The 27,542-nt window shown below is 41.8% G+C and overlaps 1 protein-coding gene across 6 annotated transcripts in view; it reads left to right on the forward strand.

Moving 5' to 3' along the window:
- Positions 1-27,542, forward strand: part of OSBPL8 (oxysterol binding protein like 8) — a 289,354-nt gene that overhangs the window by 204,628 nt on the left and 57,184 nt on the right. For all 6 annotated transcript variants that reach the window (XM_068276646.1, XM_068276647.1, XM_068276649.1 and 3 more), the window contains 2 exons: positions 18,478-18,548; positions 24,614-24,694. In XM_068276646.1, the coding sequence (XP_068132747.1) occupies positions 18,478-18,548; positions 24,614-24,694 (152 nt within the window). The remainder of the gene's footprint in view (positions 1-18,477; positions 18,549-24,613; positions 24,695-27,542) is intronic.

Raw genomic sequence — 27,542 nt, forward strand, 5'->3', positions numbered from 1 at the left:
ATACTTAATAGAATGTGTATCTTTTTTACTTCTTGATTGAGATGGGCAATTATTTTTTTTTTTTTTTTTTTTTTTTTATTATACTGTCAATTGTCAAAAACTGTATACCCAGATAAATTTGCAGAAAAGTTCAAATAGAATTTGCATCGACCTGATGCTATCAAAATCTCACTGTACTAATTGTCAAACAAGCCTCTAAGGTGGCCATACACTGGTCGATTTGCCATCAGATTCGACCAACAGATAGATCCCTCTCTGATCGAATCTGATCAGAGAGGGATCGTATGGCCACCTTTACAGCAAACAGATTGTGAACCGATTTCAGCCTGAAACCGTTCACAATCTGTTGTGGTGGTGCTGCTGCTGCTGCCCCCGCCCGCCCGCATACATTACCTGCTCCGCCGGCGCGACTGCAGTCCCCCGGTCACCGCTGCTCTGTCTGCGCTCTGGTCTCCAGGTCCGGCATGCCTCACTTCTTCTAGCCCGGCAGGAAGTTTAAACAGTAGAGGGCGCTCTACTGTTTAAACTTCCTGCCGGGCTAGAAGAAGTGAGGCATGCCGGACCTGGAGACCAGAGCGCAGACAGAGCAGCGGTGACCGGGAGACTGCAGTCGCGCCGGCGGAGCAGGTAATGTATGCGGGCTCTATTGCGTCGGTCGTCGGGCACTCGAACGCCGCTAGCGATGCGCTCTTTACCCGCGGGCGATCGACGGTTATTTTCCGCACGGCACGATCGACGGGATCGGACGAAATGGATCGAAATTCGGCGTGTAGCGTGAACGATTGGCAGCAGATTCGATCCCAGTGATCGAATCTGCTGTCGAAACGGGCGCAAATCGGGCCAGTGTATGGCCTGCTTAACACCTGTGTATATGTCCTATGCAAGTGATGTACAGACTGATGAAACAAAGCAGAATCATGGGAGGACTGGTTTGCATTCTGTTGATAAGGCATACCTGTGGTCTAAAACAAAACTATACTTTTTTCCTGGATCTAATTGGGTGGATTAGAATGAACGAGAGTACTGTATAAAATTTCCTTGGAGCTTTGCTAAACTTTGATCATAGCTTCTGATAGTAAATTATTGCTTTTATGAAAATTTTATCTGTGAAATTTGCACATATTACGAAAAAGTACTTCCTTTGTTGCAGATAGCTTAAAAACTCAGAAAACATCTTTAGTTGATCTAAAAATATCTGACACATCTGTTCCACCCCCAAAACATATAACCTTTTATCAAGTCTGTCTAAAGGTCTGGACCCACATTGTGATTTTTTACGGCAACTTTTTTCGTGATAGACAAGGATTGATCGCTTCCGGGATTTCGCGACCGTTCTTGTGATTACGGGATCTTTTTTTGCGAAGTGTGTCAATCGTGACCGCCATGACTGATCGTATTGTGGAAGTTCACTCCCAACCCTGTGATTGTATCGCAGTCGTCATGTGCTTTTTTGTGTTCTTGTAGTAGAGGATGGATCAGGGAACGTTCTCTAGTTGGGTCGTTGCCGTTGGTTCCGTGATCCATCTGCTGTTCGGTCTTGTGGTGAGTATGTAGCTTAAATTGTTATCGATTAGTGATTTATATGGTACCAACTTCTTTCTGTACACATAAATACTATGCAATAGAAACAAGCTCCTTGTACAAATGAGGTAAACGGATGATATGCAGATATCACAGGCACGTTATATTTTTGTTGGTGGTAAAATGGATATGCTGTGCTGTTTTCCTATTATTTTGTTTTCCTGCAGTGTTTTGCAATGTTTACATTAGGTGTAATACAATAAAGCTAAACATCTTCCTATATAAATGGGAATGGATGCTTTTTTTGTTGGTACAGTATCTGTAAATATTGAAACACACATGCTTTTATACATTTCAGGATTGCATTACATTCTATGGGATTATCCAGCGGTGGATTAAACTGAGCAATAAAATGAAAGCATGTCTACAAAACTACATGAAAGTCGTGATCTGTGAGATGCTAGTCTGAAATTAATCTCTTTCCCTGTAGTCCTGAAAAGTCTAACCAAAGAACTCCACTTTAATTAAGTTGATGTCACACATACTAAACAATTTAGCATTTGTTATACAAAAGTCACTTTGTAGTTTTACATTTTTTGATTTCCATTTAAGCCTGCCAGCATTGATTTTCAGACATGCCGTATAAATCAGGCTATAACACTATGATAACACTGCTCCCATTGGTTCACAGGGTTTGTCAGACTTCTTACCTCTATACTTGTCTGATTTGTTTATAACAAACAAGAAGTAATACTTTAGTATACCCAGGCAAAATATTTAGTGTTTCATTTACCTTGACACAAACAACGAAAGGTGGACTATTTTTATAACCTTTGGGCTGGTCATGATATTCTAGCAAACAGAAATTTCCACCTCCCAATTCCTGTTAGAGGCTAACTTCAGCCACCTATCCCTATTTCTACAATATAGTAAGTATTAATAGGAATATGTCTCCCTCTTTAACAGTTTAATCTTTGTTAAAATCTAAAAGTTATAAATGATCAGCGTAGAGTCCAAAAACAGAAGACGAGTCTTCAACAAAGAATAAGAGCAGGCAAATCTCCACCACAATAAATATTGGGGTTACGGCACATTCATTGCTGAATCATTGCTGAATTGGTGGATCCTGGACAGACTGTTGCTTCCTGATGTCCTACCAAATCATTGATGCAACCTTATAATTTGGGTTGTCACCAGCTGGTAAGCCTCTTTCCTTTTTCTGGGTATCCATGAATGCAGAGCTGTGCTCGTGACCCCAATATTTATTGTGGTGGAGATTTTCCTGCTCTTATTCTTTGTTGAAGACTCGTCTTCTGTTTTTGGACTCTGCACTGATCATTTATAATGTACCTGTTTGTGAACTCTGGACATTGTTCTTCTCTCAGCAGCGGCCACTTTGTTTCCTTGGCGCTGATGCACATATGCAAAAATCTAAAAGTTAACCTAAAAAAAGCGGAATATAACTGCATTTCAACTTTGCTCTAAAACATTATTTACAGCATATTATATGCAACCAGCAATTATTTTTTTTTTTTACTAGACCAGCATTGGAAGGGTTACACACAGGATCGAAATGCAGACGCATCCGAAGTTTAGATAGATACATTTAAGTAAACACAATGTAACAAGTGGTAAATGTTACACACTCTCTGGCTGTCCTCCAGCTCTTGCACAGTCAGAGAGTGTGTGTGTCACATTCCACACCTGTTACATTGTGTTTACTTAAATGTATATCTAAACTTGGATGCGTCTGCATTTCTATCCAAAGAACTTTAAAGCTCTGTGTGTAATCCTTCCAATGCTGGTCTAGTAAAAAAAAAATGCTGGTTGCATATAATATGCTGTAAATAATGTTTTAGAGCAAAGTTGAAATGCAGTTATATTCCGCTTTAATAATAGAAACTGGTTATCTACAGAGAAAACATTTTTACATTTTGAGTAGATATTAGGCCCTTTTCTTACTTACTGCACTGCATCTTACTGCACAAAAGCATTGTATCACATCGCAGAAGCAGTGACAGCCCTATGGAGCTATAACATTGATCGCAGTGCGGTGGGCCCCGACGCAGTACTGCCTGCATGCAGAGCGTTAACAGTACGACGTGCCTGTTCACCATGTAGGTAAGGCATACTTTCATCTGCGGTACAACCTTTCTGGACTGTTGTGGTGCGATTGCAGAAGAGTCACTCTACAAATGACTGTTTGCTGTATGGGAGGAGCCTAATAATGCAACATGACACTGAGAATAGGTGAGCTGAAGTCCAAACATAAAGTAGTAAAGCTATCCGTCACATTAAAAGCCCATAAACCCTTAGGGAGCCATTCAAACGTGTGTTTTGAACGCCTTGTGTTTTGCTTTTTCTCTGCGGTGCATATATGTGTTGTTTCCTGTTCATAGCTGTGAAATGTGGAGAAAACAAATACATGGACAAAAGAAAGCACAGGCACATGCTTGCTTTCACAGAGGTGATGCTGTAGTGTGTGACAGAGCCCTGAAGCAGCGATAGACAGGCTTGAAATGTGTGGAGACTCCTCACTGACACTCTTATCCGTATGCCTATCTTTCATTGCATCCTTCTGGGTATATCTTTGGGACAGAAAAAAATGGTTTTGTCATGCAGTTTGCTCTGTTTCTATTGCTCAGCTTTGGGTCACATTGAAGAGTCTGGTCCAATGAGTTTTTATCACATGCAATCATCCTTTTGGGTGCTGTTGTGGACTAATTTCTTGTACGTGGAGAATGAGTTAAAACTATTATATAACCGTGGCATAAACAATGATGTGATGTAGCTCATACGCAACTGATAAGTATATTGATCAATAATGTCTGTTATGTAATGACTCTGACATAATAGTATTTTTTTTTTCCTTTTTACTCATTAGGGTTCTCATTCAGAGCTGTGGTGCATTCCTCTTATTTACTTGTCATGTTCATGTCCAGCTCAGTGCATTTCAAGCGAGATGTAGGCACTGGAGTCCTGTGTACAGTGATTAAATGTTTATCTGATCATTCCATGCTGTGAATACATCAAGCAATGGAAACCAGTTTTTGTATTAACTTTCCGGAGCCTTACAGCAAGATAGAAAAGCTGTGACCCATTTAAGAGTCGATGCTTCTCATAGTTCTGTCTCTGAATCAAAATTAGGAGGTTTGACTTTTTTAGTTTTGTGGAACAGAAATAAAGTTGGATCTACCTTCTCAGCATGAATGGCCTGGTACGCAGGCATGTAGCCTAGTATTCTCATAGGATGCGTGCAGCCCACTTCTAGGCATATGCTGGTCAGCACTGGAGGGGACTGTGAGGGAAATGTTTAAAAAAGGGCAGCCATTCTACAGTGTTAATTCATGAAAACTGGGTTATCTGGTAGGGAACACCAGAATAGGGAGATAGCTCTATGTAAGGTTACTTACCTGCCACACTGAATCACTCCTCTCACCTGCCACATTGAATCACCCATCCTCTTACCTGCCACACCGAATCACTCCTCCTCTTACCTGCCACACCGAATCACTCCTCCTCTTACCCGCCACACTGAATCACTCCTCCTCTTACCTGCCACACTGAATCACTCCTCTTACCCGCCACACTGAATCACTCCCCCTCTTACCTGCCACACTGAATCACTCCTCCTCTTACCTGCCACACTGAATCACTCCTCCTCTTACCTGCCACACTGAATCACTCCTCCTCTTACCTGCCACACTGAATCACTCCTCCTCTTACCTGCCACACTGAATCACTCCTCCTCTTACCTGCCACACTGAATCACTCCTCCTCTTACCTGCCACACTGAATCACTCCTCCTCTTACCTGCCACACTGAATCACTCCTCCTCTTACCTGCCACACTGAATCACTCCTCCTCTTACCTGCCACACTGAATCACTCCTCTTCTTACCTGCTACACTGAATCACTCCTCCTCTTACCTTCCACATTGACTCCTCCTCTTTCCTGCCACACCGAATCACTCCTCCTCTTACCTGCCACACTGACTCCTCCTCTTACCTGTCTTACCTCCTTGTGTTCATTAAATAAATAAAAAGGGGGGGCTAAGCCAGGTCATCAGGTCTTGTGTTTTGTCTGGTCCCCCACAGGGATGTTAAAGCAGGGTCCAGGTTTTCTGTTCTCCTTTCCCCAGCCTTTCACTGGGGTATGAAAACAGAGCCTGATGGAATAGTTCTAAAGCACCAGCAAACTTGAACGGTGTTCTTGCAATCATTACTGTGTATAATACCTTGCTCACTATAAAGTGTTGGAACTGCAAGGGAAAATAACTTGCAGAATATTTTACCTGAAATAAAACAAGGATTATTTTCTCATGCCATATAACTATACTTGATGTTTTTCCTAAATGGTGTAAATGATCTGGTGTCATTGCATCAGGAGCAGTCTGTGTAATGAGTTGTTTACTTGTCCTGAAGGATCAGGTGTGTGTTTGTGTTTTGGTTTTCTTCTTCTAATAAAGGAATCTTATAAAACTCCTCTCGTCAGCACATTGCTGCTAATGCCTTCTGCTTAGTACTTTCTTATTCTAATCAGGATCAAGGCCATCTCAATCGCTCTGCTGAAACGTAGAATCGCCCTGAGACCTTCCGCATCTACCCCTCCCTGTGCTCCTATCAGAATGTCTTATTTACATCCTGCTCCTTATAGCTTTAGTTCATCTTTCATCTAAGTTACACGATTCTGCCACATGAGACAAGAGTCATGACACAATACTTCAGAGCTGTGATGTTAATTAACTCATGTCTTGAGAACTGTAAAGGTGATAAGACTTCCCTTTATGAATTTTAATATCGTTTAAGTAAATGGCTGGTTTTATTAAATGATTTTATCCTCCCCCTTTAGGAGCACCTGTGCAGCAGCTATTCTGGTCATCTCCTTGTTTTACACCTTCACATTTACAGCTCTGCTGATGCACATTTATACCTTGGTCTGTGCATACATTTGTCTCCAGTCATCTTTCCTTTTACAAACAAATCTTTTTTTTTTTTCTTTTTTTTTGCTTTAAATAATTTCTTTAAAGAAGAAAAAAAGCTTGGCAGAATGTGTAGCTTTAAAAAGAAAAAAAATAATAATAACCCTGTGGACTATAATCCTCTCAAATCATGACCACAACTTGTGTAAACAGTGTTTCACGCCTCAGTGATAGTAATGGATCTGACTGAGCTCCAGGCAGGTTAAATCCAACTATGACTCCATTATTTTACCTGTTTCTGGGCTTGAGACCTGTAATCTGAAAAGATGCCCTCATTACATTTTATGGTGATAAGCTTAGTGTTTTCAAAATGCCTATTTCTGTGTGTTTATGCGGTTTTATTATTAAGGCTTTATATAGCACTGGCATCTTTTGTGGTGCTGTACAACAGAGTACAAGGTATAACAATACAAAATATGTATTGCAACAGTTAACATTACAACACAATAGTGGACTACAGTTGATGCAAGGAACAAATGAGCTCCAGATTTTTCATAGGTGTGGCAGATCCATTCACACATTACACAGCTTTGAGAGAAAGAAGGGTAAGAGAGCCCTGGCCAAAAGGCCTTACAGTCAAAAGGGTTAAGGGATATGACAGTAGGCGAAGGGAAGGTGTGTAAGAGATGGTAAAGAAAAATGTGCCGATACTCTTTACACACTACCATTTTGAATATCTAGCTGGATATTTTTAAGTAGGCTACTGAATTTGGTAGCTTCATAGTTTTTTTTTTTAGAAAATTGGGAGAAAGGAAACACTGTGATCTGCTTTGGTCTATTTGAAAAAAGTTCATAATGATACTCAAATTTTTTCTTTGACAATCTTAAGGTAATTTGTTTCCAAATGAGTTTAGCACATGAAATAAAAATATTCATGTATAAAATTTTGTATGTTTTGCACTTAACAATGCAAACTACCTGCTCCATCAGTTGAGAGATTCCCACGGACTTAAAGCTGCCTGCTGATACCCAGCCAATCTACAGGTTCACTTCACATGTTTAGAGAATTGCACTCAGTGCAGAGTGTAGAGAATTGCACTCAGATTTCCATACATCCTTACATATTTTTTTAAATAGTGAGTTTGAAAATGCTATTTTTTAAAAGAAAAAAAAAACAGCCAAAATGCTGAAAATTAAATCTGATATTTTCCAATCATCTAAATTCAAAAACGGACATGTAACTGCAGTTAAGCAGACCTGGGATATCTCGTTCAAACATTTTTCTGCAGGGTGCCTAAAATAATGGGAATGGGATGCTATTGGGGAATCTAGCCTAGCAACTTTTATAGTAAACTGCAGTGACACTTTAATGGAGAAAGCATGTGTCGTTATTTACTTGGACCATATATATGTATTGTTGCTCTCACTAAAAGAGAAAGTCACTGTGGTGAGTGATTATTCCATTGTGGATGTTATTGGAAACTTTCCAGCAGACCTACTAGCATTTATTCTGCTCAGCAAATCTTACATACTTGCATGCTAAGTGCAGTGAAATATGTTGTTAAATTGAGCACTGTCTCAATAAACAGCCTTGTCCAAGTGCCCTTTGTAAATGTCAGGGAGTGAAAAAGATTTTCGTTTTTCTCAGTTATGTTCAGCTCTGCACAGATGGGCATTGTCTGCTCTTGACAATAAAGTAAGCACCCTGGCTACCAGCATTCCTGGTATGCTTAGATTAGAATGTCCTAGGCAGCATGCACTAGATTCCTTTCAAATCTTATCCAAAGCTCATGCTACTCCTGCAAATACAAGGTGAAACGATTACAATGCTTTCAGGCATATAGGTCATACCTCAAGGGCTCTTTACATTGGAAAAAGCATACACTTAGAAGTTCATACAGGTTTAAAATCTGTGTCCTCTACTTGTACTTATACCTCTACAATCGTCTGGTATATGATAATGGCATATCAGACGACCTCATTTCTGTAGCTCCTATCACCTCCTCTTTATCGGTCTACCCAACCCCTGGTAATGTTTACTGTATAGCGTATATTAGTTTTGTCTGGGTAGAGAAAAAAAATGTTCCCTCTTGTGTATTTTAATGTGCACTTTTCTCTAGAACATACATTTCTTGGGATATCACCATTGTATGAAACTGCTATTTATTATCTAACTTCCTGTAATTAAATACTTTAATAGTGAAGTTTTACCTGCCGGTGTAAGCTTTGTATCTTTATTTATTCTTCTTGCAAAGTATTTTTAATGCAAAGTGCCAGCATCTGTGTTTGACACAGCATCTGCGTTTGGATAGATTTCTTAATTTTATTAAATGGTCACGTAACTATGGTCACAATGGTCACATGGGAAGAAATGAATGTACTTGTTAAATGTCACTTTTCAAAGCGATGTAATGGATTTTTTTTACCAGCACTGAAATCTGACAGGGCATAAACATCCCTTCTGTGGGGTCCCTCTAGCCCAGTGTTTTCCAACCCCGTTCTCAAGGCCCACCAACAGTGCATGTTTGTCAGGACACCACACACATTCACAGGTGAGATAATTAGTGTCAGGAATGCTCATTACCTCTGTGGATTTCCACAAAACAGGCACTGTTGGTTGGCCTTGAGGGGAAGGTTGGGAAACACTGCTGTAGCCTGACAGCTGAAATATGAAGAAGCTTTTTAGTTAGATGACAGGTCTAACAGCCATCCAAGGAATAGTTATATTGTTAAAATAATTCCAGAGTTAAAGGGACACTTAAGCCAGAAAAATTAGTTTTACTCACCTGAGGCTTCTACCAGCCCCCTGCATCAGTCCTGTGCCCTCGCAGCCACTCACTAATCCTCTGGTCCTCCGCTGCCAGCTAGTTTCGTTTTTGCCAACAGGCCTGACAGGACTGGCCACTCGTAGCTTCCTCCGCATTCCCGACTGCAATTAGCGCTATTGTGGGCTGCAACGCTTACAAAAATACGCGTTTCCGCATATCTGTGTTGGTAATGCGGCAACGCGTATTTCTGTACGCGTTGCGGCCCACAATAGCGCTAATTGCAGTCGGGAATGCAGAGGAAACTACGCGTGGCCAGTCCTGTCGGGCCTGTCGGCAAAAACGAAACTAGCTGGCAGCAGGGGACAAGAGAATTAGTGAATGGCTGCGAGGGCACAGGACTGCTGCTGCAGGGGGCTGGTAGAGGCCCCAGGTGAGTATGAAGGGCTGGTTCAGATGGACGTTTGGAGGCGTCGCATTCGTTGACGTTGCTGCGGCAATGCGTTGGGGCTTTCAGCAGCGTTCGCGTTGCGTTCGGATGCGGTCGCGTTTTTTCTTCCCCTAGAGGGACATCACCCGTCGCGGTTAACCGCCCCTGGAAGCTACCTGTAGCTTCCAGGGGCTCCTTGAACGCCAGGAAAAATTGGGACCCGAATGCCGCGTTCGTGTAAACGCGTGTGAAAGCTTGGTACAAATAACGCCAAGCCCCGAACGCTGGCGGTAAACGCTCCGCAAGCGTCCGTCTGAACCAGCCCTAAAACATTTTTTTTTCCTGGCTGAAGTGTCCCTTCAACATTGCTGACTGGTTGTCATTGAATGTTGATTTTAGTAGTTACAATGGAGTACCATACATACGCAGAGATAAGCCGATACATGAATCAGGCTCGGTTCCAACTTGAGTGGGTGCAAAATGGACACATTAAGTACATTGGCTAAGCAGATGTTTTCCATTCATTTTGCTTCCACTCTTTGTCTGCCTGCCACCCAAAGTGATCACCGTTCACCTGTCCTGCTGCTCAGTGCCTCTATATTCAGCCCAGAGGCTTGCAAGTGCATAGGGCTCTCCATAGGCTGCATGAGGCCTGGAATCCACTAGGAGAGCTTTTGTGAGCGCTTTTTGATTCGAAAAGCTCTTACTAATGTAATGCTATGGGTGTGATCCCAATAAGGGATGTGAATAAAAAAAAAATCCCCCATAACATTGCATTAGCAAGAGCTTTTTCAAATCACTAGTGCTTACAAAAGGCTGCTCCAATTCTACCTAGCAGCATGGATAATTTTCACCCATCCACCATGAACTAATGAGAATTCTCCCTGTTGCTAAGGATTCCCATTGGTCTTTTTCAGCCCCATGGAGCTCCCCATGCTTCTTCCTTGTGTACAGGGAGCGATCAGTGGCGGGACACATAGCCTGGTGCAGATGCAGACACATTCGCCTGCCTGGAATTGGTCCGCTTACTGCAACGGATCCCACGGACAGGGCTGGTGTGTTGTAGTCGGTACAAAAATCATCCGACTCCAACTGTTTACGAAACCTCCGCCTCCAGGTACCGAAAAGTACTCCCGACTCCTTAGTCTAATTTTTACAAAGGCTATCAATTTGGTTCAAAAATCATCCTACTCAGACTCCTTAGTTTATTGAAACCTCCGATTCCAGGTACCCAAAATTGCTCTGACTCTACAGCCCTACCCACAGATCCTTTGCACAATAACAAGTGTGAACAGCTCCTATTTATAAAATGGGAGCCATTCATTGTCAGTTTGACGATGAGCACAAAACGGACAAAAAATGTCCATTCTCCGCTTAAGTGGAAACACAGCCTAAGCTATCAAGAGATGTAGAAATTGCCTACAGAAATACTTCCAACATGCACTCTGCACCCCACACACGTTTTGTGTAATGGGACTGGGGGATGCTGATTCCTCTCCCTACCAATGCTTAACCCTTTACCTACTTCTAACATTAAAAATACTCCCTCCATGCCAAACCTTAAAAACACCCCCCCCCCTTCCACACCTAACCTTAACCCCCCCCCCCCCCCCCTTGAGAGACATCAAGGCATTCCAAGAATTAACAGCACAACGAGTTCTGCCAACTGAGGTCTAAAGCAATGCACCTATCTCCCTTTAAACGGGGATATGCTACACTTAAGTCTAGGCTGCCTCTGCTCTAAAAGAGTACGTTAAAAGATGAGGGATTCGGCAGTTTGTGTGCTTGGAATGTACCAGGGAAGATCTTTGCTGTCAGATCCCTAAGGTGCCTGTAATTAAGTGTCAAGTCATACACGCTACAGGAAAATGTGATATGCAAGTCACTGCTCAAACCTGCTGCGCTCTAGAGAGGCGATTTTCTTCATAATAGCTCTAGATGTCCCTGTTATGTTGCAGACCTTTTCTGACACTTGGGTCTCTCAATATTGCTCAATTCCCACCACGCTCCTTTTACCTATCAAAGGAAATCAAGTGCCCAGTATATGTTTTATTAGGATTCCAAACATTTTTTTTATTAGAGGAAATGTTACTTTTAAATCAACAGCCAAGCATTTTGTTTTCTTTTTTCTGCATTTCTACTGAGTTGCAAGTAGTTTGAGATTTTGATTAAACCATTGTAATATGTGCTAGCACCATAAAATAGTGCTTCAGGGTTACACATTACTGGAAATTCCACTTTTTGTGTGTGTCAGAATGTTTGTGTAGTATATAGTCTCTTCTGCACAGAAAGTACAAATTTAGAATTTAGTTTCTGCCCCTTGCCTATCCATCAGCATGTGTATGTGAATTGGTTGCCGCTGTTTTGGCAAGTGAGGGAAGGAGAGATTTCTGATACTTACTGTAGGAGACCACAGAGTCTACTTATTCCTGCAAGCCACCTGCCTAGCCTAAGCCTGGCCTCACTCTTGCCTCTTGCCCTTTGCTTTAGTTTCATCTACCTCCTCCACAAGGTCTAATTGAAACAACTTACTTGCTCCAATTTCTCTCTGATTTAGCTGGATAGTGTGCTGGTTAAGGGTGTTGCCTTTGACTAGGGTTTGAGCCTTTGACCAGGGTTCAAATCCCGGCTCTGGCCAGTACATATAATCTAGGTATCTATGGGCAAGGCTCCCTCTTGATCATGGTTGCCCATGAAGCATGCCCTGAGTGGCTGCTGCTCTGAGTATAAATGATATAAATGTTTTGTGTCTTGTCTTGATTTTCTTTTACCAGTTTATTAAAGAGCCTGTTAAAAATGGCATGGGGTTATGGCTATTTTACAGACAAAATTCTGCACTAGGACTTAAAGGGGAACTTCAGCCTAAACAAACATACAGTCATTAAGTTACATTAGTTATGTTAATTAGAATAGATGGGTAATATAATTTTTTACCCACCCTGTTTTAAAAGAACAGGCAAATGTTTGTGATTCATGGGGCTGCCATCTTTGTCATGGGGGCAGCCATCTTTTTGGTTGAAAGGAGGTGACAAGGAGCAGGAGACACAGTTCCAACTGTCCTGTGTCCTGATAACCACTCCCAGCTGCACACGCTAGGCTTCAAATGTCAAATTCAAAATGTAAAAATAAAAAAATTTGCACCAAAACAGCAGAACGAGAGCAACAACATCAGAAATCCCTTCATGCTTTGCACAGCATCAGGGGAAAAAAGCCCGGGCGGTTTTCTTCTGTGCAGCTAAAAATGAGGCTTGGATAAGAGAAACAAAGTTCTGATGCTGTGAAACTGTTAAAGAAACACCAGGCCTTTTCAGTGCTGCTGAGTCAATTTTTAGTCCGGAGGTTTACTTTAAGCATGATGTTTTTGGCTATTGGATTGCTAGAAACAACTCACCAGCCTATTGGCTGAAACGTTGCACACTGAAGGATGCATTAAAGGGATCCTTAAGCCTAAATAAGGGGGTTTTACTCACGCAGGGCGCTATTGTGGACGGGAACGCGTAGGAGACACGCGGCCAGGCATGCCTAGGTGCAGTAAGCCTGTCAGCCAAAACCAAAAGTAGCGGATGACGGGGGACAAGAGGATACGATAGTGACTGTGAGGGCACCAGACAGCTGCAGGGGGCTGGTAGAAGCCTCAGGTGAGTAAAAAATGATTTTTTTTCTTTCCTAGGCTTAAGTGTCTCTTTAAGTGAGTGCCCATTAGGGTTAGCTGCTAGGAATTAGGAGGGTTAGTTTTTAGGGGATATGGCAGATGAATATTTTAGTTTTTTGGGGCTCTAAAGAAGCATTTTTATTTTTTTAATCATCTTTGAAGCTGAAAAATACGGAAATAAAGCTTTATCCCACAGCACCGATTTTTATAGTTACTGTACATAGTTAAATTGAAATAAAAACACATGCAACCATTAAATTAAGCAAAAGCCTCAGAATTCCTAGCTAATCCAGAGGAGGCCTAAAAGCCCTGTGTAATAGAATGTGATTCATTTAGCAGGAAAAAGAAATTACTCCTTGTAGCATCTGCAGTAATCCCTACCTACACATTCTGTGGGGTTCTTTATATATGCAGGTAGCCGAATAATGATGGTAACAGAGAAGAATCTTCAGGCAGCTGCCAGGTACATCATTATAACTAGGAACTGCCTGTAGTTGGGGAGATCTTAGCTGTTATGGTATAATTGGCAGTTAGTGCTAGAACTTTGAGAAGGGTCGATACTTGTGCTGGCTGCAAGCATAGCTACCGGCCTTGTTAAAAAATTATACACTAGTTGTCATGTGGGGTTTTTATGAACCTGTAACTAAGTGATTTTTTTCTTTCCAACACATCGCAACAGATCTTAAACCGAAACTATTTTCATCCCCCTGAATGTATCAAACCGTTTCCTCAATCATTGAGATGAGATTATTGCCACCATCTGTATTTTTTTTAAGGTTCAGTGTTATAATTAAACTTTATTTATGTTTACCTTAATCCGTTAAATATTCCATTTTGCCTATGCATACACTGAGAGATAAGCAACGCAAACAGAACACAATTTATGGCTGCGGGGAAATCAAATTACATGACAATGCAAATAGTGGTTCCGCCATGTTCATATCCAAAATATCACTGGCTTGAATGTACAGTGTCTCCCGATGGTCACTGGCTGCTGCACTTTTACTTAGAAATCCATGAAGTTTTCTAAATGAATTAAGACCATATATGACAGGTGGTAGCACTCTACTTGTTAGTTCAACTTGCTTTTATAGTTAATTGTGAATCCACACAGGACTGTGAAGCCATAAATACCAAGTGATAGAATACTACTGTGTTAACATTTTAAAACTTCTTGCAAGTTTTAAAAATTCAAAAAATATTTACAATTAAACCAGCCTAGTTTCCATTAGCAGCAGATCCATAGTAATTTCAATGTTTTACTCATGTAAGAGATTAGATCAGTGTAATGATGGGAACACGATATACAATGGCTTTCTAGATTAAGGTGTCCATATACTGGTTGTTTTTTTGTTTTTTCGCGCTGATATCTGACCGATTAGATAATTTAGATTGAATCTGCTAGAAATTGATACAGCAAATGATCGCTGCTTAAGTGATACATTTTAAGACAGAAGATAATGCTCAATCGGTGGCAGATCTGGAGCTGGGCACTATCCGCAGAGTCGGCAGTGAAGCCTACAATCGCCTGTCCCCAGCGCACTTCCTGTGTCTTCCCTAAATAGCCACCAGGTGCACCTCCCTAACTTAAATCATAATATTGCTGTTAAAGAGAACCCGAGGTGGGTTTGAAGAATATTATCTGCATACAGAGGCTGGATCTGCCTATACAGCCCAGCCTCTGTTGCTATCCCAAACCCCCCTAAGGTCCCCCTGCACTCTGCAATCCCTCATAAATCACAGCCACGCTGCTGACAAACAGCTTGTCAGAGCTGGCTGTGTTTATCTCTATAGTGTCAGTCTGCTGCTCTCCCCGCCTCCTGCAGAACTCCAGTCCCCGCCTGCATCCCTTCCCTTCCTGCTGATTGGAGGGAAGGGACGGGGGCAGGGACCAGAGCTATGCAGGAGGCGGGGGAGCAGCTGAGACTGACACTACAGATGTAAACACAGCCTCACAGCATGGCTGTGATTTATGAGGGATTGCAGACCTTAGTGGGGTTTGGGATAGCAACAGAGGCTGGGCTGTATAGGCAGATCCAGCCTCTGTATGCAGATAACATTCTTTAAACACACCTCGGGTTCGCTTTAAATATCATATAAACATTGTTCCCTCTGTAGTTTAGTTACATACTTTCTGCCTGTCACAACTATTTGTAGTGCAGACTTCATAGTTTTGCTTAATGGACCACTGTAGTGAGAAGAATATGGAGGCTGCCATATTTATTTTCTTTTAAACAAAACCAGTTGCCTGGCAGCTCTGCTGATCTATTTGGATGCGGTAATGTCTGAATAACATCAGAAACAAGCATGCAGCTAATCTTGTCAAATCTGATAATAATGTCAGAAACACTTTATCTGCTGCATGCTTGTTCAGTGTCTATGGCTTAAAGTATGAGAGGCAGAGGATCAGCAGGACAGACAGGCAACTGGCATTGCTTAAAAGGAAAAAAAATTGGCAGCCTCCATATCCTTCTCACTTCAGTTGTCCTTTAAGGCAATTTATTTTGCCTGATCTCCCTGTTTTTGGATAGATGGAACAAGCATGTCATGTCTCCAATCCAATCTTATTACCTTCTCCCCTTCCTCTCTCCACTCCTGATAGATCATTTGTGTAAGAAAAAAAGGATGGTGTAATGGCCAGGACTTCTGCTGCTTTAGGCTGCTGCAGATATGTATTGTGTGCCTAAAACCATTCATGCCACCAACCCCACACACTTTAATTGCAGCAAAATGCCACCTGAAGGAAGTAGGAATCCAATGCATGCATGTGAACTGTGACATTTCATATATATGACAGCGCTGCCCTCTTCCTGTTCCTCTCCTAATAATGTTGGAGTTAGCACTAAAAGCTCCAGCGAAAGCATTTACATCTGGATAAAATGTATAACTGGTCATCCTTTATTTGTTCCCAAAGAGTAGATGGATGAGCAGCACTTTGTTTTGTATACCTCCTTAGTATGTCTAGGCAGGATCTTTTTGTCTGAAAACGGTTATCCTGTCCTCCCGCCTTTACACAAATGTAGTGAAAGGATGGGTTAATTTGCTAGCCATAAGCTTCCTCCTCCAACTTTCTCTTCTCAGCTCTATCTACTAGGCACAAGAGGAAGGAGGAAGTTGATCTGTTTCTGATGAAAATAGTAGCATAATGTACAGCAGTGCTGACATTTGACTTAGAGAGAGGTCCACTTTAAACCTAATTATGTTTCTGGTGTAAATGCAGCCTACTGTTTCTTCACAGTAAATGTCTTGAGAATTATGAAGGGAAGAGAGGTACCTTGTTGCTTGTATCTTATTCATTCTGAGGAGTGCTTATATGCCTTACATGGCTCTGCCTGCCCTTCCAGTCAAACTTTTCAAGCTAAATTGCCTTTTTGAAAGCATGAAATCCTCATTTATTTCAGGTAGGTGTTTAATTGCTGCTTTAATGGTAGCACATGATCTCTGTACATTTTGAAGGTGAATGATATCCAGTGTTGTTAAGGGCTGTGTGGCATATACAGAGATTGCTAGGCACAGCATATGTCTCATAAAACTCCAGTACAGATGCTGCTAATGTTATTAAATGAAGTTGCTGTAATCACTGTCACACCAGCAGCAGGTTGAAGCTATGCAGACTTGTCTTGTTGCTGCTACAATACAAATCTGTGAAGCTTCATGTTGCTGCTAATGGGGCAGCACGGTGGCGTAGTGGTTAGCTCTCTCGCCTTGCAGCGCTGGGTCCCTGGTTCGAATCCCAGCCAGGGCACTATCTGCAAAGAGTTTGTATGTTCTCTCCGTGTCTGCGTGGGTTTCCTCCGGGCACTCCGGTTTCCTCCCACATCCAAAAACATACGGTTAAGTTAATTGGCTACCCCTAAAAAAAAAATTGGCCCTAGACTACAGTACTTACACTACATGACATAGACATATGGCAATGGCAGGGATTAGATTGTGAGCTCCTTTGAGGGACAGTTAGTGACAAGATATATATATATATATATACACTGTACAGCGCTGCGTAATATGTCGGCGCTATATAAATACTAAATAATAATAATAATAATAATGTGACATAGTCAGCAATAGCCCCATTGGGCAACTATATTATAGGTTCATGAGCGATACGTTGCTGCTACAAATCTGTTCATGTTATATAGCCCTGATGCCTTAAAGGGAACCTGAACTGAGTAAAATGTTTAAAAAAAAAAAACACATGACGTAGCTGCAAATGAACATTACATAGTTACCTTGCCATCAGTTCCTCTCAGAAGCTCACCATTTTCTTCGGACAATGATCTCTTCCAGTTCTGACATTTTGTCAGAAATGAAATATACCAGTTGCTGTCAGTTATATATCACATCAGTTGCGGTCAGTTATAGCTGAGAGGACAACTGATGTGCCAGGTAACGTCCATGTTTCCCTATGGCTCAAGTGGGCGATGTTACAGTTTAACAGTGCGCTTACCATAAAGCTGTTATGGGGTAGTGGCCATTTTCAAAATGGAGGACTAAGAATTCCATTGATCACAATGGACAAACAGCACGCGGGACAGGAGAAAGAGATTGAGGGGTAGACTACGCGGAAGGTAAGTATGACTTGGGTATGTTTATTTTGACTTATAATTTTCAGTTCAGGTTTTCTTTAAGTAATTTTATTACCCCAGTCCTTCTACGTTCTACCAATTAGGTAGAGGTTCAATTCTAGTGTATGTAATTTTTTATTTACCAGTAAAGGCTGCCTGAACTGCACATATTCTCATTTGCACTAAATTCTTGTCATCTTGGAATTACCTTTTACTAGACGTATGAGTTCATATGTATGTTATGATGTGTAAAATCTACTAATGGAAAAAAAAATCACCCGTACACTCGGAACAAGTAATATAATAAAAATGTAAATGTCTCAATATTTCCTTCGACCCTCTTGCTTGCAGTTGATTTGTAACATCTATATTTCTAGTTACGTAACTGAGAAGCAGACCCTTAATTGTGGTGTCCAAACTTTTATGTTTCTGTTTTTTGGGGTTTTTTTTGTTGTTTTTTTTTGTTTCAAAATATTAATATAAATAAAATACTGTGATTTATTTTGTAATAGTTCAACTTAGATCTATTTGTCTGCCTGGTCTTTAATTATATTTTTTGAGAATTGCTATTCTGAATTCTGCACTTGGTGTAGAACATTTACGCATTCTTGTTTTTTCCCTTTTAGGATTTGACAGGGGTAAGGATGAAACCTTGCAAAGCAAAGATGATTCTTCTCAATCGATGTCCAAGAGCAAGGTATGTGTTCTCATATTTACTTTCCTCACAGGTTACTTTGGTACCCTGTTTAGGATGTTTGCAAAGTTTGAGTCCCAAAGTTTGGTTCACATACCTCTCTGTCAGTAAGTTGGCTACAGATACATACATGTAAAAGTGGCCACACATGATGCAATAAAATGAGCTGATGTTTGATAAAAACAATTGGTTGTACATAAAAATCTGAAAGTCATTCTGTTTGTTTTTGTTTTTTGTTGAGTATTCGAGCGAGCCGGTTTTTTTTATTTATTTTTTTTATTAGTATATGCCGGTGGGGAGTGTTGGATTTTTCTGATCAATTTTCATGAAAATTAAATGTTGTAGGGTAGATTGTCAATTTCTTAATGTACAGACCCAAGCCATATTTTCAGTCTTTTTTTCATAATTGGGGAAAAATGTAACACACGTGTGGTATATTGGTCAGATTTTTCAAATGTTACAATCAATCAGAAAAACCTATTGTAATTCTTTAATTGAATAGAAATTTAAACAATTTTATGGTGTGTGGTGATTCATGATCCAAATACATTAATAGGACCTCATTAACCACTATATTATTGGCTCCAGTCTTCTCAAAAATATATCTTGTATATTCTAAAGGACATTTAAATGCAGCTTGTTAGACTTGCAAGAAATCCAATAGACATGAGGTGATAAAACAATCTGATTATCCTCAGCTATGTCATGACTGGGGTTTACTTTGTAAGGCTGCTTTCCCACCAAGACGTTGCATTTTAGGGGACGTTATGGTCACATAACGTGCCCCTAACGCAACGCCTGGTGGTGTTGGAGAAGGACGCCAGAGTGAGCTGCGTTATGCAGCTCTGTTGTGCGCACTGCGCAGTACAGACTGCGGAGACCACGTGATCGTTCCGCTCACATGGTCTCCGTGGCGCTGATTGGCTGGCGGGACCACGTGATGCGGAGTGTTCCACTCCGCATCATGTGGTCCCGCCATCCAATCAGCGGCCGCTCCAGGAAGACAACACTGCAAGTGCAGTGAATATTAAGTAGCCATGTGCCTGGCTACATTAGCGGACTCTCCCCGCCTCCTCTCCGGCAGCATATATAAAAAAAAAAAAACATTACTGAGCATGTGCACACAGTCTAACGCGGCTTAAGCCGCATATAACGTACTGCATGCTGCATTTTCCCAGAACGTGCAGCGTTACACTGTAACGCAACGTGGGCACTGTGAACCTCCCATTGATTTTTCATTGCTGTGCGTTACTCTGCGTTACAGGCTGCTCTAACGTGGGACTTTAACGTCTCACTGTGAAAGCAGCCTTAAAGTAAATCAGAGATGGCGAGGAGAAAAAAAAACACATACCTGGTGCTTCCTTCAGCCCTCTCCAGGCTGATTGCTTCCTCGCCATCCTGGGCCGTCTGCAATTAGCCCTGAAAATCCTCTGGTCTGGGGTGTTCTGTGCTTGTGCAGCTGGGCTGCGCCTGCACTGACTGGAATGAAGGACATTGCGGGGCCAATTGCGGACGATGCAGGTGGCGGTGGATGTCGAGGGAGCGATGGGGCTGGAGGAAGCCCCAAGTATGTATATTTTTTTTCTCCCTCCCCGTCTCAGGCACCCTTTAACCAGCTGAATGCTGTCAGGAGTTAGGGATCTAAATGGTTGTGCAAGATTCCCACTAGTTTTTTCTCTTATAAGAGAATATGTGCAGTGTCATCATCACATGACTCCTCCTTTGCTTGCTATAACGACAACTGAGCTAAGTGTAAAGGTGCGTACACACATCAGACTATGGTCTTTGGAAAATGAAAGATCACAGACCAATCTTACCACCCTTCATGTAGTATGAGAGCCATACTCTACACAGTCTTTTCTATGGAGCTGAACTCCACATCAGACAAAACTCTTTGCAAGAAGCTGCACACACAGATGCTGTACAGACACAAAAGATCAGTATCTGCAAAAGATCTGTTCCTGTCAAAAATCCATTCCTGCAAATTGCAATGATAGTCTATGAGATCTGCAGATCATCATACACACATGATTTAACTGACATTCATCTGCAGATCAAGCAATCATCCGCAGATCTGAAAATCCATCCTGGTAGATCTGATCTGCAGCTGAATGTCAGTTAAATCATGTGTGTATGATGATCTGCAGATCTCATAGACTATCATTGCAATTTGCAGGAATGGATTTTTGACAGGAACTGATCTTTTGCAGATACTGATCTTTTGTGTCTGTACAGCATCTGTGTGTGCAGCTTCTTGCAAAGATTTTTTTCTGATGGGGAGTTCAGCTCCATAGAAAAGACTGTGTAGAGTATGGCTCTCATACTACATGAAGGGTGATAAGATTGGTCTGTGATCTTTCATTTTCCAAAGACTATAGTCTGATGTGTGTATGCACCTTTACTATTAAAGGGGTGGAAAATAAATCAGAAGCTTTGGGATTGTTGTATTGAGCCTCCATGATTGACCACTATCAGATACCAAGAGCTGCTAATTGGGAGGGCTGCCAATCTGCAAATTACCTAATCTCCTGAAGCAGACATCCAGTATAATCAGCTTTGGGACCTTAACGTGAACCTATGTTTAAATCCTGCAAAGTAAAGCAAACCTGGGAAAACATTTTATGGGTTGCCGTGACTTCTGATTGCTCCATTTCTGAATTCAGCTTTATTTTTCTGGATTCAACATTATTTTTATGGTCTTTTTATTTATTTTTTTTTATTATTTTTTTTTCTAATGTATGGAGTTTGATTTAATCCTTAGTTGTATATTGTGCCCACTCCTTCCTGCCTTAGTGAGCTGCTCCATCTCTACTCACGATGATAAGATTAGAGGACACCATTCTTCAGTTTGTCCGAAATAGCTTTTTCCACCAGAGGGATAAAATTCCAGTCCAGGGCCTCATAAGGGAAGCATTTGTGCTTATTACCTGTAACAATCAGCTGTATTTCTTGTTTCATTTGCACATCAGCATGGTAAAATCATAGTTGGAAGCAAAACAGGTTTTCATCTGAATTGACAGTCATTCTCACCTACACTCGGTCATAGGTTGCCCAGAAAGCTCATAGGAATCCTGAACTCGTACACTGATGAAGGCAAAAGCCAGGTCAAAGATTTTCATGTGATTCTTTTCCCCACGAGAAACTAAAAACGAGTTAGAAAATCTGTAGACCTCAAATAAGATCACAGGCCCATCATTACCATCCTTTATATGTATATTTTCACATGCAGTTAACGTACGTTTTATTTTATTTTATTCTTTTTTAACTCAGATTAGCTTCATGCTAAGTTAAAATTTAGTCAGTTTAAAGATGACCATACACTAATGAGTTTGTGTTAGATCAGGTTGACAGTTGACATCTTCTGGATATTGATTGTTTACCCTTTCATCCACTTTGAATCGTTAGTGGGCAAGATTTTAACAGTAATCTTGCCTACGATGGCTGAGTCATGGGCATGGAAGGCACCAGCCTGTGGACACAGACCCCTGAAGACGTGCCTGTGCTCTCTCCACCATGTAGAGTCATGTAGAAGTGCTACAGAAGTTACTCGCCTCTCTGCACCAGGATCTCTTCAGCCATGTCTTCCCTCTGACTCCCTCAAGTGGTGCACATAATGAGAGTTGCCATTAGAGTGAGTCATAGAATGGAAATGCTCTGATATGGCTGAGAGGTGAGCAACTTCTGCAGCATTTCTACAGTGCTTCGCTTGGGACTCTGCCTGTTGGGGAGGCTACTTAATACTAGGGGTACATCTGATTATCTGACCTAGGGAGGAGGGCTCCCTTATACTGGGGGCAAACCTGGCTCACTGTGCTGGGGGGGGGGGCGCAACCTAATACTGGGCACATCTGGCTACATTTATGGGGGCGGGTGTGTCTAAGTACCTACCTAATACTGGGGGCACAACTGGGTACCTATACTAGGGGGAGTCTGCCTAATACTGGCGGCATATCTGCCTACTTATACTGGTGTGTGGGGGGAGGGGGGGGCACCTACTTAATACAGGGAACACATCTGGATGCCTATACTGTGTGTGTGGCGGGTGGGTGTCAACCTACTTAGCACTGGGTGTGCATTTGCTACCAACACTGGGGGGAATACCGGGGGAACATCTGGCTATGTAAATTGGGGAGGGGGCTCCCTAATAGTGGGGCACATTTGGCTATCTGTGTGGGGTGGGGACCTACTTAATACTGTGGCACATTTGCTACCTATACAGGTGCAGGCACAATTGGGGGTGGGGCAGGCACACTTTGGAATCTTTTTCTCTGGTACTGGAGAACCTTGTCCCCAGCCCTGCTGCCTAGTATTGATCTTGCCTCTTTAGCTGCAAGTGCTTTGTACTACTTGCTGCAGTAAGACCTCCTATAGCATAACGTCACTGCACCGTTGTAAGGCTATAGGTATCCGCATAATAAGGGAATTTGCCATACAAAGCTATATAGAGCCCACTCCCTCACCTTCCTTTCACATTCCCGTTAGCGTTGAGAGCACAATAAATCATCATGTTTTATTTATATATGAAATTTGGGTGGGAATATTGATCAAAAATTACATGATTTCAATACATTTTGTTGTTAGATGTAATGTTTATCTGTAATCTATTATAAGAAAGCAAATACCATAGTTTATGGGTAATTTTAGCCTTACTTTATTTGTGCATTCTCCTCCATTTACAGGCAAGCATCACTACTTGCACGATTTCTCTCTACAGTTTATACACTCTGACCATTTTTATTTGTTGAGCAGTAGAGCGAATGCGGGATTTTGTTGCCTTAGACCTAGCTACAGAATGAATTCTCTGTTGACCACTTAATCATCTGTAAGGCGTAATGCATTTCAGCACCTGTGTGCACCAAAGGAAACTTCTACTCTTGTTTAGGAAAACTCTGATATCCACTTGGCACTGTTTATTGCACAGCTTAATGGCAAACATGTTTCAGCTTGATTATGTTTATGTGCAGAATACATGCAAGCGCTCCTTGGTGCTTATAACAGAATGGGGTAGATGGTGTCAGAGATTGCTGCCAGTCAGTGTACTGGTCAGATGTGTAAAGTAAGTAACAAAGCTACTTGTTGTGTGCAGCTAATTTCTCCTGTAGCAAGGTGATCATTTCTGGACTGCTCTCATAACAGTGCAGAGGCTAATGTTGCTAAGGCTACAGAGGACCACAGTTTGAGAATACTGTAAGTTTAGGGGTAAAAAAAAAAATGCTGGCTGCAGAGTGAGATAGAAAGATAATTTTAAACTTTGTATTCACATTTACAAGCATTGGGGAAGCTGGTAGCTACATCTATGCCACTGTTATCTGCCACTTTATGCATTGGTGTGAGGGATTGGGAGCATTGTCACTTGTGATGGGGACAATATGGCTGTGCTTGTTATAGGGGAACAAGATGGAAGCACATATGCATCGCCAGCTTCTTGGTGAGACAGTATTATTGAATCTGGGTTATCAGTTGAGGGCAGGACATGACTATTCCGGAATAAGATTACAAGGGAGATTGTTGGTAGCGATAGTAGTTGGGTTTTGCTTTTTTTTCCTTAAGTTTTGTAAGCAAATGATGTTTAATGTTGTTCCACCGTCCATGGAAGTATCACAGTACATCACCCCTCCTCCATTATTTTCTCCCAAGTAACTATTACCTTTCCAGTCACCTTAGAGTAATGTAAGGTTACCCCGAGGCTGGGCATGTATCTGCCCATACATCTCTTCTGTGGACAGAGTCTATACATGACATACATGCCATGCCATGCCTGCAGGTGCCAGATCTATACACCATCCATATACATAGATCCAACCTCTGGGGAGAGGTGTAGTGAGTTATGCTCTTCTCATAAAACAGCAGGAAGAGATCTGTGTGTGGACTTGTGCTCAGACATGTGGTACAAAGAGCACCATACGATGCTTGCAGGTAGCTAGAGGTAATCTTATTATGATCATGTATGGAATCACTAAGAGGAAGGCTGTACACCGTTATAGTTTCACAAAAGGTTGCATTTCACTTTAAGCTTTCATTTGTGAATGTGTTATCATTCTACTGTCTCCATTCTTCTATCCTTACAGTCAGAGTCAAAGTTATACAATGGATCTGAGAAGGACATTGCTGCTGCTTCAAGCAAACTTACAAAAAAAGAGTCACTTAAGGTAAATTGACATCGGCAATATTAAATGGCGCTAGTTTAGTGCCATCACATATCTCCGTTGGATATTTAATGTTACGCTGTTTAACAGTTGGCACATTAGTTTTGTGTATGTTTTGGATGCATCATACAAGGGTTGCAAATATGTATGAGTTTCATGTTCTGGCTGTAGCTATTTATTCTTTATTCTGGAGTGACTGCTGACTAAGGCCTCACACAAACTATAATATATGAAAAGCAGATGTTTTTGTTTTTTAACAATAATTATCCTTCTTAACACACCTCCTTAAGTAGTACCGGTATATGATTTTCAGCAATCCACCAATCAGAATGCATAAGTCACAGCAGGAGGTGATGGGGAACGTCTCATATATGCACATACCGCACCAAGGACCACTGCTTTGTACTTGTCTAACATTGCATTAAAGCCCACAGCTCTGCACACTGTGTGCGCATTAAGTAGGGCATTTTTGCCACTGCACAGCCATACTTTGCTATTGGTGTCACTGACACTGTATATAGTTGCGGTTTCTTTAAGACCATTGCATGAATAACTTTAATGCAGTTATTTTAAACTATTATTGTGCATACTGTATATTCAGTATGGTATGAAAATGCCCCCTTGTGCTTTTTCTTTTTGAAAAATGTATCAGTTGTGATGCTTGGCTTACATTGTGCCAAATCATGGCTGTGCTTAATGGGGGGGGTCCTTATCAAATCTCATAACTGTTACTAGCGTGCTGCAGCTACCTACATTTGAACCACATTTACCCCATTTCCTTTTTTACTCTGTAGCCCTTGGATGTCCCTTTGATGTGGCTAAGTTAATTAGCAATGTGATCAAATTTAAGTGGAATCAGAAGCGAGAGGGATATGGAGGCTGTCATATTTTTCCATTTAAACAATACCAGTTGCCTGGCAGACTTGCTGATGAGTTTGGTTGCAGTAGTGTCTGAATCACCCACCTGAAACCAGCATGAAGCTTATAGCACAAAATAGGAGAGGTAATGAAACTACAGGTGATCCCAATAAGCACTAAGGAAGAATCTAATATCAAAAATTATCAAAAATATATTTGATTAAATATAGCGTAGCACATTAAAATTAAAAACAGAATGAGATGGCCATCCCACCACACAAACAACCACTGCACAACCACACAACTGGACAGTAAGTCTTGATAATATATGGGCAAGGGGTGTAGGTTCACACTATAGCTATAACTCCAATGTGTCAGACAATATGTAAGTGAGCCAGGAGAGTTAGTCCCAGCAAGCGATTATGAAAACGGTCATTTTGACTAATTGTGGTAACACATGTATGGTATCTCACCAGTCCATGGTTAGTCCGCTCGGTCCAGTGCTTTAGGCAGAAGCTCTATGATGGCTAAGGTCCAGGTGATCACAGTGATAGAAGTCGCCGGCATGTGGCCTGTATTCCATATGCTGGTGTGAGCCAAACACACCTTTTAGCTCAGCAATCAAAGAAAAGCCATCGTGGGTAACAGATGTGCGTGATGCCCTGTCAGGGGCTAGCCACAGCTGGGTAATCCGGAAACTGGCTGGTGGTCGGGCAGCAATGAACTAGCTGGAAGTGTGAACCAATGTGCTAACCGCATGTGGGTGCGGCAACTGTGGCAGCCTTATGATCCGGCAAGATGGATGCACAGCCAGGCAGTGTATGTGGCAGATTGTGTGAACCAATGAAGTCCGGGAGGCATCTCATGAGAGCACACAGCCTTTACATGTTTCGCCAAACTTCCGGCAACCTCTGAAGGCGTGTCCTCAGTTACACACGCGTACAAGTATCCCTCGCAGGCCAATCCAGTGTCTGGGTGGAGGTGTGAAACCGGGAGTGTTGTATGCGGTCCAAGAGAGCGGAAGTAACCAAACATCCACTCGCCTCTGCATCATCCCAGCCGACATCACCTCACTCAGCGACAGTGCAGTGGCCCCATTCACACCAAACCAAACAAAAACAAAACAGTGCAAGTATAGAAATAAGGACAACTGTCCAATTATGCAAAAATCCTAACGTATTAATATGAAGGCATACAGAGCAAAGAATAAACCAGTGAGACGCAATACACAAAGTATCACTGGTATGCATGCGCACCTGGCACCATCCCAATGGTGCACGCCGCATAAAAAAGTGCATTTGCTCATATCTGTCAACCGGAGAGCACCCGCCCACTCCAGTCAAAAGTGGAGAGTGCTCAGGTGGTATATACGACAGGGAGATAAAGGGGGGGGGGGGGGGTTGTAAATCCACAACAGACTAAATATCAATCCATAATTCTAGCGATAGAAAATGTGCAAAACTAACAGACTCATTGAGGCCTGGTGGAAGCTAATCTTGTCAGATTTTTGTCAAAAACACCTGATATTCATGCTTGTTCAGGGTCTGTGGCTAAGAGTATAAAAATCAGAGAGGATCAGCAGGGCAACTGGTATTATTATGTAAAATTAAATTGTCGCACCCCCCCCCCCCCCCCCCCCCATATCCCTCTCACTTCAGGGTCCCTTTAAAATGGGCATAATTTCCAGTAGAATAGTCATATCTTTGATGCGACTTGAGCAAATACATACAGTAGCTAGTAACATTCATTCTGGCCATCACTAGTAGCTCTGTTGCCGGCCACTACTTTAATATTATTGACCCCAATCCTCAAAGTGTGGCTAAATATTACAACTGGTTAGCTGCACATAATACTGTGTAGTGCTAAATGCAGTTTGGCAGGACTACTTAAAGGGAACCTAAACTGAGAGGGATATGGATGTTTACTTTTAAACAATACCAGTTGCTTGTCAGTCCTGCTGATCTCTTTGGCTGCAATAGTGGATGAATCCCAC

This window comes from Hyperolius riggenbachi, chromosome 3 (assembly GCF_040937935.1).
Source record: "Hyperolius riggenbachi isolate aHypRig1 chromosome 3, aHypRig1.pri, whole genome shotgun sequence".
NCBI classification, from domain to species: domain Eukaryota; kingdom Metazoa; phylum Chordata; class Amphibia; order Anura; family Hyperoliidae; genus Hyperolius; species Hyperolius riggenbachi.